The 12,229-nt window shown below is 38.4% G+C and overlaps 1 protein-coding gene across 3 annotated transcripts in view; it reads right to left on the reverse strand.

The window, feature by feature from the left end:
• Nucleotides 1–7,111, reverse strand: part of SEC24B (SEC24 family member B) — a 65,986-nt gene extending 58,875 nt beyond the window's left edge. The window contains exon 1 of one of the 3 annotated variants that reach the window (XR_826914.1): nt 5,981–7,111. Coding sequence is in view for 2 of the 3 variants with exons in the window: in XM_010858549.1 (XP_010856851.1) it covers nt 5,981–6,707 (727 nt within the window). In the remaining variant the exon portion in view is untranslated. The remainder of the gene's footprint in view (nt 1–5,980) is intronic. The other 2 variants (XM_010858549.1, XM_010858550.1) reach the window with 2 other exon arrangements.
• Between the last annotated feature and the right edge of the window lie 5,118 nt (nt 7,112–12,229).

Raw genomic sequence — 12,229 nt, forward strand, 5'->3', positions numbered from 1 at the left:
CCATTTCCTTCTCCAATGCATGAAAGTGAAAAGTGAAAGTGAAGTCGCTCAGTCGTGTCCAACTCTTAGCGACCCCACAGACTGCAGCCCACCAGGCTCCTCCATCCATGGGATTTTCCCGGCAAGAGTACTGGAATAGGTTGCCATTTCCTTCTCCAATGCGTGAAAGTGAAAAGTGAAAGTGAAGTCGCTCAGTCATGTCCGACTCTTAGCGATCCCATGGACTGCAGCCCACCAGGCTCCTGCATCCATGGGATTTTCCAGGCAAGAGTACTGGAGTGGGGTGCCATTGCCTTCTCCATCCTACTAGCACTACACATCTAAAACAGGAAGTGGTGTTTTGCTGCTGCTGCTGCTGCTAAGTCACTTCAGTCATGTCCGACTCTGTGCGACCCCACAGACGGCAGCCCACCAGGCTCCCCCGTCCCTGGGATTCTCCAGGCAAGAACACTGGAGTGGGTTGCCGTTTCCTTCTCCAATGCATGAAAGTGAAAAGCGAAAGGGAAGTCGCTCAGTCGTGCTCTAGGGCCTCCTTATTCAAACTGTACTCTATAGGGTACCAACACCTTAGTCAGAAACTTGACAAAATCTTTAGGCAGGGCCACACTAGCCCTGGTGAATCAAGACCTGCATTTTAACAGGACCCTGGGTAACTCATACACACAAAGTGTGAGAAGAACACTTCTCTAGAGGACACAGAAGTAGGATAGCTGTGTTCTAGAGTATGGTCACCTTCCCATGTCCCTAAAATATTGAACCAATAGATCCTCTGACAAACAGTGTCTAAGATTTTTTTTATTCCACATCCTTGCCATGACCTGGTGTGCTCAGTCTTTCAAGGTTTCCTCATCCTGACACTAGGTATAAGTAGTTTTCGCATTCTAAGCTGCTTTTCCCTGATTGTTAATGAGACCGAGTATGTTTTCGTTTGTGAAATGCCTGTTTGTGTTTTTTTCTTGGTTGTGTATTTTTCTTTTTCTTATTGATCTTATGTGTTATTTGTGTAATTTTGGATAAAATATTATAAATTTTTTTCTCCCAGTTAATGGCAAGTAAAGTTCTTAATTAGAAATTAGTAAAACTCATCATGCTTATTCTTTATGGCTAGATAACATTATATGTAGTGTCCTTCAGAAATTCTTCCCTACTTGAAGGTTCTTCCACATTTTCTCTGAAAAGTTTTGAAGTTTTGCCTTTTTGCATTTAGACACTTGTTTTATCTGTAATCTATCTTATACATGGAAAATTCATTCTTCAGATTGCAGCTCACATATCAAATATCAAGGAAAACTTTGCTAAGCTCCACGACTAACAGGCCAGATGTACCTAGAATACTCTTCACCGAGCACCATAAATCTCTGCCTCATGATACTTAAATGACAATAGCAATTTTACATTTATTTGCATTTATTTGGATAATGTTTGCCTTCCTAAGAAGATTACAACTTCATGAGGTATGGCATCAAGTCTTTTTATTTGCTATTTTATCTCCCAGCACTAAAATAAATGCCTGTCACATAGTTGGCTTTCAAATATCTGTCAAATAAATGAAGACAAGTTCCACAAATATTAAAGACCACCAAAAAAAAAAAATGCCAGAAAAAAAAAACAAGAAAACTACCCCTTTCACAAAGAGAATGTGACAGATGAAATATGGTATATGTAGCGACAGAACACAATTCAAAAATAAACCGTTTATCTATTTATTTGTTGGCATTAAGGTAGTTCCCTTGTTAGTTCTTAGCAGCTTCTCAGTAAGTGTACATACAACTCTGTTGGAACTAGGAAGAGTAAATTCTCAACTAATAACACCACTACCCATTCAAGCTGTTCAAACTAGAAAATTTTAAGTCAACTTCTATTATTCCTTTTCCTTCATAAACCCTATCAACCACTTCTTGAAATCATCTCTTGCCACCTGTCTTCTGTCTAAACGAATCCCAACCTGTGTTAGCATCCTCATCTAGATAGTTATATCTAACTCCTTCCTAGTTAATCTTGTCTCCAAGTTCTTCCTCTTCCAGTTCACCTACCGCACTGCTCACGGGAAGACCTGAATCACAAACCTGACAGTCACCACTGCGCTTAAAAACTTCTGATGGCTGCTGATTACAGACAGAACCAAGCTTATGTTTTTCCTTCGCCTCGTCCTTTCCTCTCATCTTCCCAATGCCACAGCCCAGCAGAAACTGGGAAACTGAGAGACCAGAAAAGGAATAACTGATAAAACCAAGTTTTGAAGGAAGTGGTCATAAAGATGCACATTTCATCTTCTGAGCTTAAGGGAGTAAGTATCGAAAATCTTCAGGCAGGAAGTACAAAGGTGAGAAAAGACAAGGTTCAAGAGTGCCTGTGAAAAACTGGAGGCGTGTGAGGGGCACAATCGTTATTATCCCACAACTCTGCAGGCTCAACACACGTCCCCGAAGAGGAAATAATCTCTTAACTGTACTGTTTGTACCTCCAATGCAGTTTTCTAACATTTCCAACTTGATTTCTTTATCCAGAGAGTCACCTCCTAGTATCTACTTTGCTCTTCCTCAGGCACATCATCACCTCAAGATGACAGACATATATTAACATATCAGTGATTACACCTTAGTATCATGTAAGTTGTAGATTTTTACACAAGGATTTTATCAATGTCTATTATTATTTTTATGAGTAGATTTTTAAAAGTTTCTTTTTTTAAAAAATAAAATTATACTTGGTAAAATAGCATTAATCAGATACTACTATTTTACAATATTCCAGCAAGATGTGATCCTTGTTGAGCTTGTATTATTCAACCAACTTCACCTCAAACTAGGAAAGAGCTTCTGAACCTTGAGAAATTTACCTATAGAGACAGTTAAAAAAATATTTAATGGCCTAATGATACCTTTTAAACACTAGCCAAAATTTCACCCTAAATTAACTTAACATAGCACTCAAAACATACATCACCATGTTTTTAACAAAAATAATCTGAAATTCTAGTGCTAAATTATATTAATGTGCTTTTCTAAAATAAAGAGGCAAATGAGATAATGTTTAAATGTCTCTTTTATTCCACATTTCTGAATATGAACTCAACTGCCTAAAAGTAACAGCCTGTATCAATCACTGTGTTTTTGATAATCACTTAACTCAGGTGGTGCAGATGGTAAAGCATCCGCCTACAATGCAGGAGACCAGGGTTCGATCCCTGGGTTGGGAAGATCCCTTGGAGAAGGAAATGGCAACCCACTCCAGTACTCTTGCCTGAAAAATCCCATGGACAGAGGAACATGGTAGGCTACAGTCCATGGGGTCGCAAAGAGTCGGACACGACTGAGTGACTTCACTTAACTCAGGTTATGCTTTTGGATCTCAACCCTTCATGAATTGCTGAAGTTTAACTATATTACCTGAAAATGAAGCTAATATAATCAAGTAATAAATGCAATCATTCTTATCAATTACTCAGATTAGTTTTCATACAAAACCATGCTTAATATATAAGATTCCTACTTTGACAATATAATTTAAGTGTCCAAAGCAATTAAACTGCTTGTCTTTCTAGAAAGTTACAATCAATATACCTATGGTTCCCAAACCTTGTACTTAAGTACCCAAGTTGCCCTTGCGACAAACTTGCAGTTCCAAGGGATGTTTTAAATTCTCCAAGAGAAATCAGTAACATCTGTCAGAAAACCTTAAGAACTATTACTATGATATAGTGTGGGGCACTGGAAAAAAGTACAGAAACATCAACTGAGGAAGTTTAGGAACTTCTGTAATACCGAATTTTAAAGTAAGTTTTAAAAGTAATCTCTTTCTTTTAACATGATGACAAGCAATAGGCCATATTAACCTGAGATATATCTAATTTGTCAACTTCTGAACTACAATTAAAGTCACTTACCAATCTAAGGGGGGGAAAACCCACTTCTTTACACATTAACTTCTAAAATTATATTTATTATGGCTTTCATAATATAGTATTACAATTAAAACAATGGAAATACACTCCCTTCTCTTTGCCTAATGGACTAATTACTAGTCATTCAAATAGAAGGTAATTTTGTAATTCTCCTTACTATTTATTCAATATTTTTTTCAATAGTAGGCCCTTGCCAATAGGTATTCTACTCATAAGCCAAGTGGCCCCACTTTTTTCAATCCTACATCTTAATATAAATTCATCCTATCTGGTCCTATTCCCATCTCAGAAATAAGATAGGAATTACCTGACTTTCTTCTTTTTTTTGGTCACAAAAGTCATAAAATCCTTAGGTCAGAGGGATCTTAGATAAGCTGATCTGTAAAAGGATTGCTGAAAGGAAAAAGAAAACAGGATTTCTATGGGACAGAAAGCCCTGGTTCCGAGATGGGCAGACTGAGAGTCAGAAGCAACTGAGCTTCTTCCAGTACTCAGGACTACAGGCTTTCCTAGTTTGTAAAGCAAAGGGACAGCACTAGAATTTGGATCTGTTACCAGGCATCACTCAAGAGCCAGTCAGAAATTCAGATTCCCAAGACTACCCTGGAGATTATTCTATTCTAGCTCAGTCAGTTGGGTTTGAGGGATTCTATGCAAGGGATTCTGGTGCAGAGCCAGATTTGGGAATTGTGACGGATGCTTCAAGCTGACTTACCTAAGACCCAGTCAATGCTAACCCCTTTTTTCATGCCTGTCTCTACCATGGAGGCTCCAAAGCGAATTATTCATTTTCTGGCCTTCCCTTAAATTAGACATGGTCTTTTAAAACAGCAATGGCAAATGACACAGAAAATGAAGCCTGTCAGTGCCACGAACCCATTGTCTTTCCTCTCCCTTCTTTCTGCTTTTAATTTTGACAGGTACATAAGTTATCTTGTTTCTATAAACCAACATACTAAGGATGGCAGAGAAGACAAAGAGGACATCTGGATCAGCATCTGCCTAGACTTGTTGACTCCTTGTTATGTGAGGGAAAAAACACCTTTTCTGTTTAAACCACTATTAGTTGCTTGTAACCCAAGGTGTTTCTAAATAACAGCACTGAAAGAACAGGTGATCTCAAATGTACAGCTCAGATCTAAGATTCTAAAGGCCTAACTTTAAATAATCTAACTGTCTAGGGAAGGATACTTTTCTACAACATCCTTGACATGTGGCTATCTAGACTCTGATAAACCATCTAGAGACATTATTCAGAAAACTATCACAGATTTCCAGTACTCATTCTTTTCATACTGTTTCATTCAGTTCAAGAGCAGATTTTGTTAAGGTCCAAGTGACAAGATGAATTAAAGTGAGTATATTTTATGCAAAACCCACACTAAATAAACTACATATATAGCTTGTGTACATAACTTTTTTAAACAAATAAATTTAATCATATCTTAGTCTAGGAAGGTGAGAAAGACTAATTACAAGAGTATTCTTCATGCATCTTTCTCCATCTTCACTGTCCTTCATTCTAACTTATCTATCTGGGGCTGAGAAAGCATCAGCTTTAATGTATAGGAAACATATCTTCTGTGAAAGTTGCAAATAAGGGTTCACCTCATCAGTTTGGTATTTCAGGCCATAATTTTTTCTACAGAGAACTGGGGCTATGGCTGGAAGAATAACTGTCCCAAAGCCAAACTAATATAAAAAAGAAAGTAGCAGCTAACAAAACATATCCTCAAATGGACTTTTCCACTGTGCCCTATTCCTAACTCACATTAAAGACTACTATAGCAGAGGCAAGAAAACGTATCAGTAAACACCAACTGAGATCCTCCTCGGGGCAAGGAACCACGCTATACAAGGCAGACGGTCAGGTGGCTAGCTGTGAACAAATGAAGGGGAAGTGTTCAAGGAGATGCTGCAAAATTTTACAGTAAATAAAAGCAAATAAATAGCAAAAGGAAGATAATTTCTGATTTTTCTAATGGGCAATATCATCTTTAACTGTCATGCAATAAAAACGGATTGGAAATGCACTGACTTTCAACCATGCTTTGGTGGACTTTTTATTCAACCTACCGGTATTTGTTGGGTTGCTGGCTGTAGCCAGGGAGGTGTGGTTTCGAATCAGATTGTCTTGGGTTGATGGAAGGCCTGGGGCTGACCACGAAAAAGTACTGTATCCTGCAAGACTCTGCTGCTGGTGGTACTGTCGTGATGGTGGACGTGGAAGCGGGGACGGATGGCTGACAGCGGTGTTTTGACCAGAAAATGAATTATCTCTAATTGGCCTGACAGCTGGAGCATTCTGTGAGGTAAACATTTGTTGCCCATATGGATCACCAGCAGGTAGAGAGGGATATGAAATACTAGGATACGCAGCATTAGAAACAGTTGACAAAGCGTAGTGACCACAAGTAGAGGGAAATCCCTGAGAAGCAACAGAGGAACTGGCAGAGTACGTGGCTGGACTGTTGGAATGATTCACAAAAGAGGAGTACGGCTGGGAGGCACTCGTATGCAAATGCGATGCGGAGGACGAGGCACCTTGGAAAGATCCCGGAGTGGATCCCACAGCGTGAGGGGCGGGAGGAGCCCTGCCATACATCTGCTGTGCTCCTGCTTGCTGGCTGGCTGTGTTAGGAGTCGCCACGTTCTGGGTTGGTACCGTATAGAGACCAGAGTAGTAATCACCACTCTGGCTTTGCAATGGCAATGAGGTCATTTTCCCAGGTCCTTGAGAGTAATGTCCTGAGGGAACAATATAGTTTTGAGGAGGCAATCCATACTCAGATGGAACCTGCATTTGATTCTGTGCCGGACCTGAAAAAGAAAAGCACGTATTGACAGGGATTAGTAAGAAGACAACTAATGTTTAAGCACAGTTCCCATCTAAATGTTGCCCTAATTTACTTCTTCATAATCCCAAACTGTTACGAGAGACCGTACTCTAACAGACCCGCCGTGGTAGTCAGCCTCCACGATGGTGCCCAGTTACCTCCATGCTCTGGTACTCATACCCTCCCACGATATGCCCATATTGGACTGTGACCAGCAGCATACAGCAGAGGCAATGCTATCACTCCTAAGACTTGTCCTGTCTCAGGTACTGGCACTCTTAGATCTCTCAGTGCGGAAGATCAAAGTTGCCAAGCTGTGAAGAGCTCTCTGGAAAAACCCATACAGTGAGGAATCGCATTCTCATGACCAACAGCCAGAGAGAAACTGAGATCTGCCCACAACCTCAAGAGTGAGTCTGGAAGCAGACTCTTCACACCAAGTAATAGAGTCTTAACGATAACCAGGGCCCCAGCTGACAGCTGACTACAATCTCATGCTTGAGATCCTAATCCAGAATCTCCCAGCTAGACTGCTTCATGTCCCAAAGAAACTATGAGATTAGTACTTTTTGTTTTAAATTGGTAAGTTTTAGGCTATTTTATCATGATAACAATATACCTACCAAAGTTGAAGTTCAAACCTTTCTTACTGCCCCCCCCTTTTTTTAAAAATTATAAAACAATATATCTACTATTTAAAAAATTCAAACAATGAAGAACATAAGTGAAAAGTACAAGTCCCCTTCTTTCCCTGGTAGCTGAAATCCTACTTCCCAGATGTAGTTTAGTTAATGGTTTCTTGTGTATTCTTTGGATACCTATATGTACAATATATGTAATATATACATACACACATATATATATATATACTTAACCACAAAGACCATACTACAGTTCGGCAAGGATATCCATCTGTGTTAGCACATATAAATCTTTATTATTCTTCTAAAAGAATCTAATAATATTTCATTGTAGAAACATAACATTATTTACTAAATCCCCATGATGAATATTTATTCCAGGGAGTGAACTAATTTATGAGGTCTACCTTTGTGATGAATCTGCAGGATAAGTTCCTAGAATTGAAACTGGAGGTTCAAAGGGTTTAGGGGCAATTAAAATTGGAAGGAAAGTTATGACCAACCTAGATAGCATATTGAAAAGCAGAGACATTACTTTGCCAACAAAGGTCCATCTAGTCAAGGCTATGGTTTTTCCAGTGGTCCTGTATGGATGTGAGAGTTGGACTGTGAAGAAAGCTGAGCGCCGAAGAATTTTTGCTTTTGAACTATGGTGTTGGAGAAGACTCTTGAGTCCCTTGGACTGCAAGGAGATCCAACCAGTCCATCCTAAAGGAGATCAGTCCTGGGTGTTCATCGGAAGGACTGATGTTTAGTTTCAGCTAAAAGCTGAAACTCCAATACTTTGGCCACCTCATGTGAAGAGCTGACTCATTGGAAAAGACCCTGATGCTGGGAGGGATCGGAGGCAGGAGGAAAAGGGGACGACAGGAGATGGCTGGATGGCATCACCGACTCGATGCACATGAGTTTGAGTAAACTCCGGGTGTTGGTGATGGACAGGGAGGCCTGGCGTGCTGCGATTCATGGGGTCGCAAAGAGTTGGACACGACTTAGCGACTGAACTGAACTGAAAATTGACCATTATTGCCAAATACCTCCAAAAATGTCTATCAATTTGTACCTCTCATCAATGATGCTTCAGAATGCCTCATCTTCCCAACACTGAGTACCATTTTAATCTCTGCCAATCTAATAAGAGAGAAACATTTTATCTTGCAGTACTAAACTTTGAGTGATGCTGAGAATCCTTACAAATGTTTCTTAGCCACTTGGGTATCTTTGTTATCTACCCTCTCCCCAAAGGATTGTGTGTCCCTTAATAATTTATAAATGTTCATATACATTAAGCAATTTAACCATATGTTACTATTATGTGCTGCCTGTATTTCCTTCAGATTACTTAACTTTGTTCACCTTGTCTCCTGCTATAGTGTCTCAATTATCATGTAGTAAAATCTTTCATGCTTGATAAAATTTTAATTCATACTTCATAAAGCCTCCCCCACTCCAATATTATAAAACTACCCATGTTTTCCTCTAGTGCTTTTAATACTTTCATTTTTACATATTTATCTTTGTTCCCTATAGAATGTATTTATTTTATCTGTATCATTAAAGTTATCATAACTTAATTTTATTAATAGTCTAAACATTACACTTTGTGCCACTCACTGTTCTAATGTTTTACATATATTCACTCCTTTATTCCTCCTCATAACAACCTGAAATAAAGAGTATCATAACTACTTTATAATAAGATAAATGAAACAAAATTTAAGTTAATAAAGTCACATACTTAGAAAGTAATAGCGCTGGGATTTGATTTAGATAATCTGGCTCAAGTCCATGCTTTTAAACAGTGATCTGCTGGCCCTCGCTACACTAAAATCCTACTAGCTTTCTTCAGCCCAGAAGGTCAATTATCTCAAACAATGGAGTTCTAGTTTTGGTTCCAAGGGCAAACTTGAATTATCCTGGAATCTAATTTGCTTGTCTTTTGGAATGAAATAGGTATCTGTGAAGTGAAGTGAAGTAGCTCAGTCGTGTCCAACTCTTTGAGACCCCGTGGACTGTAGCCTACCCGGCTCCTCCCTCCATGGGATTCTCCAGGCAAAAATACTGGAGTGGATTGCCATTTCCTTGTCAGGGGATCTTCCCGATCTAGGGATTGAACCCAGGTCTCCCACATTGCAGGCAGATGCTTTAACCCCTGAGCCACCAGGGAAGCCTCTGAAATGAAAAGTGAAAGTAAAAGTCGCTTGGTCATGTCCGACTCTTTGCGACCCTGTGGACTGTAGCCTGCCAGGCTTCTCTCTCCATGGAATTCTCCAGACAAGGATACTGGAGTGGGTAGCTGTTCCCTTCTCCAGGGGATCTTCAGAACCCAGGGTTCAAACCCAGGTCTCTCACATTGCAGGTGGATTTTTTACTGTCTGAGCAACCAGGGAAGCCCAAATGAAAGGATAATCAAATACACACACACACACATATACACATACACACACACACAAAGATATACGTATATAAATTTCAAGCTGTTTCAAGTTCACTGACACAGAAGAAGGTGTCACTGTATTCCTTGCCATAATAATGTATAAAATAGATAATACGTACTCATAAAAGATACATGAATAATTTCCTTATTCTATTTTCAATTCCTACTAAATAATCTTTAGCATTTAGTCATTTAAATACATTCTCCAAAGATAACTCACACAATCAAGCTGTAAACAAAAAATAAAGTCCAAACTTCTGTAATTCCAAGTATACAAGGAACCAAAACTCAGGTAACACTATTTTACTAGGTATATAATTTACTTTTCTTATAGGATATTTCACATGATCATAGTTCACTTACAAGAATTTACTTAAAAGGAAACAAGTCTTAATACAAATCTTTCATTAACATGCCTTAAAAAAAAAAAGTGTAAAATGTTCTTCTCCTCTTACTAAAACAGATCTTAAAAAATGGTTTTGCCACTCTTCATTATAGCCTGAGAAAACCCAACAATGTACACATTTACTAATCAAGAGATCAGATAAATCTGTTTAAATATCTACTCACTCTATGATTTGATTTGGCTTATCTATGCTAAATGATCTCTGAAAACAGGACAATAACCATGATCTTGTCCAAGCTACTCAAATGCCATTCTTCTAAAAATAACAGGAATGTTGGAACTGGTAACATTTATCAGAAGTAAATTACCCACCAAAAAAGTCTATTTACTTTTCCATCCATCAAGGAAAAGGAAGGTACTTACTTTGGAAAGAGGGTGCGAAGGTAAGAATAGCTAATTATATGTCAATGCATACCATTCCTTACCAAAATCTAAATGATCCAAGAGTACCCCCCAAAAAAATTCTAGTATAATTTAACTAAAATAATATCTGAATTAACTCCTTTCAAAGTAAAATAATTTTTTGAATATTTAAAATCAATTTTTTTAAACTTGCACTAAAAAAAAATAAAGATCAGTTTAAATTTAAAGACAATGCTAGGACAAGACAATAATTTTTAAAAATTTTGTCTTACTGTGACCTAACAAGTTGTGCATTTTCTTCAACTTTAAAATGTATTAGATAATTCTTAACTTTTTCTTAGGGTATATTAATAGTGAATGCTTAGTTGCTCAGTCGTGTCTGACTCTTTGAGACCCCATGGACTGTAGCCCACCAGGCTCCTCTGTCCATGGGATTCTCCAGGGAGGAATACTGGAGGGGACTGTCATTTCCTACTCCAGGGGATCATCCCAACCCAGGGATCAAACTGGGGTTTCCTACATGGCAGGCAGATTTTTTACCTTCTGAGCCAGTGAATATTAAAGTTATATTTCTTCTGTATAAACTAAAAAATAAGCCTGGCAAAGATCACAAATGCACCCATTCTCTTTAAAAAAGAAAAAAAAAAAAAAGACACTCTGTAAATTATGGGAATTTCACTAGTATTAGCATTTTCACTTACTTATATTCCCGATAATTGCCTCAGTAACCGTGGCAGTTTTAAAGCATGGTCACCAAACTCTTTTGACACTCTGCTGATTGAAGGCTAGGATCTGTCTACTCCTCCTGAATTTGAGCAGGCTTGTAACAGCTTCCACCAATAAAGAATGGCAGAAGCAAAGCTGTATAAATTCCCAGACTCAGTCATAGATAATTGAGCACCTGTATCGTTTGATGGGATTATTTGCATGTGGATCCCTAAGCAACTCCATAAGAAGCCCATTTACTCCACAGCTGCCATGGTCTAAGGATGCCAAAAACACACAGAGTGGTCACTGCTAGGCACTCTGGTTTGAAGTACAAGTCTGATATATTCTAGTCTAAGTGCCAGATGTGTGAATAAATGAGCCTTCAAGGTCATCCTAATCTCCAGCCATCAAAATAACCTTTGCAGATGCTCTGGCCCTAGACGTCCTAGAGCAGAGAAAAGCCATCTTTGCTGTGCCCTGTTCAAATTCTTAGCTCAACACAAGCTGTGAGAATAATGGTTGTTTAACCCCTAAGTTCTGTTGTAATTTATTATGTAGTAATAGCAACCAGAATAGCAATCGCTATTTTTAAAAATTCAGGATTCAGATTCTAAAGCCAAAATGCTATTTACAACAGCTCACACAAAAAGTAGTACTGAAAATACAAATTTAATGAAATATGTGAAGAATCTATATGTAGAAAACTACAAAACACTGACAAAAGAAATTCAGGACTTAAACAAATGGAATGATATATCATCTTTGTGGACAGGAAGGCTTGACATTAAGATGTAAGTTATCTTAATTTTGATCTTCAGATTCAATACAATCCCAAAAACACATGAAGGCTTTTTTTTTTTTTCAAATAAATACCAACAAGAAGATTCTAAAATTTCTAAGGAAAGGCAAGGTACTAAAATGGGGGGGGGGGAG

Source organism: Bison bison, unplaced genomic scaffold, assembly GCF_000754665.1.
Source record: "Bison bison bison isolate TAMUID 2011002044 unplaced genomic scaffold, Bison_UMD1.0 scf7180017864389, whole genome shotgun sequence".
NCBI classification, from domain to species: Eukaryota; Metazoa; Chordata; class Mammalia; order Artiodactyla; family Bovidae; genus Bison; species Bison bison.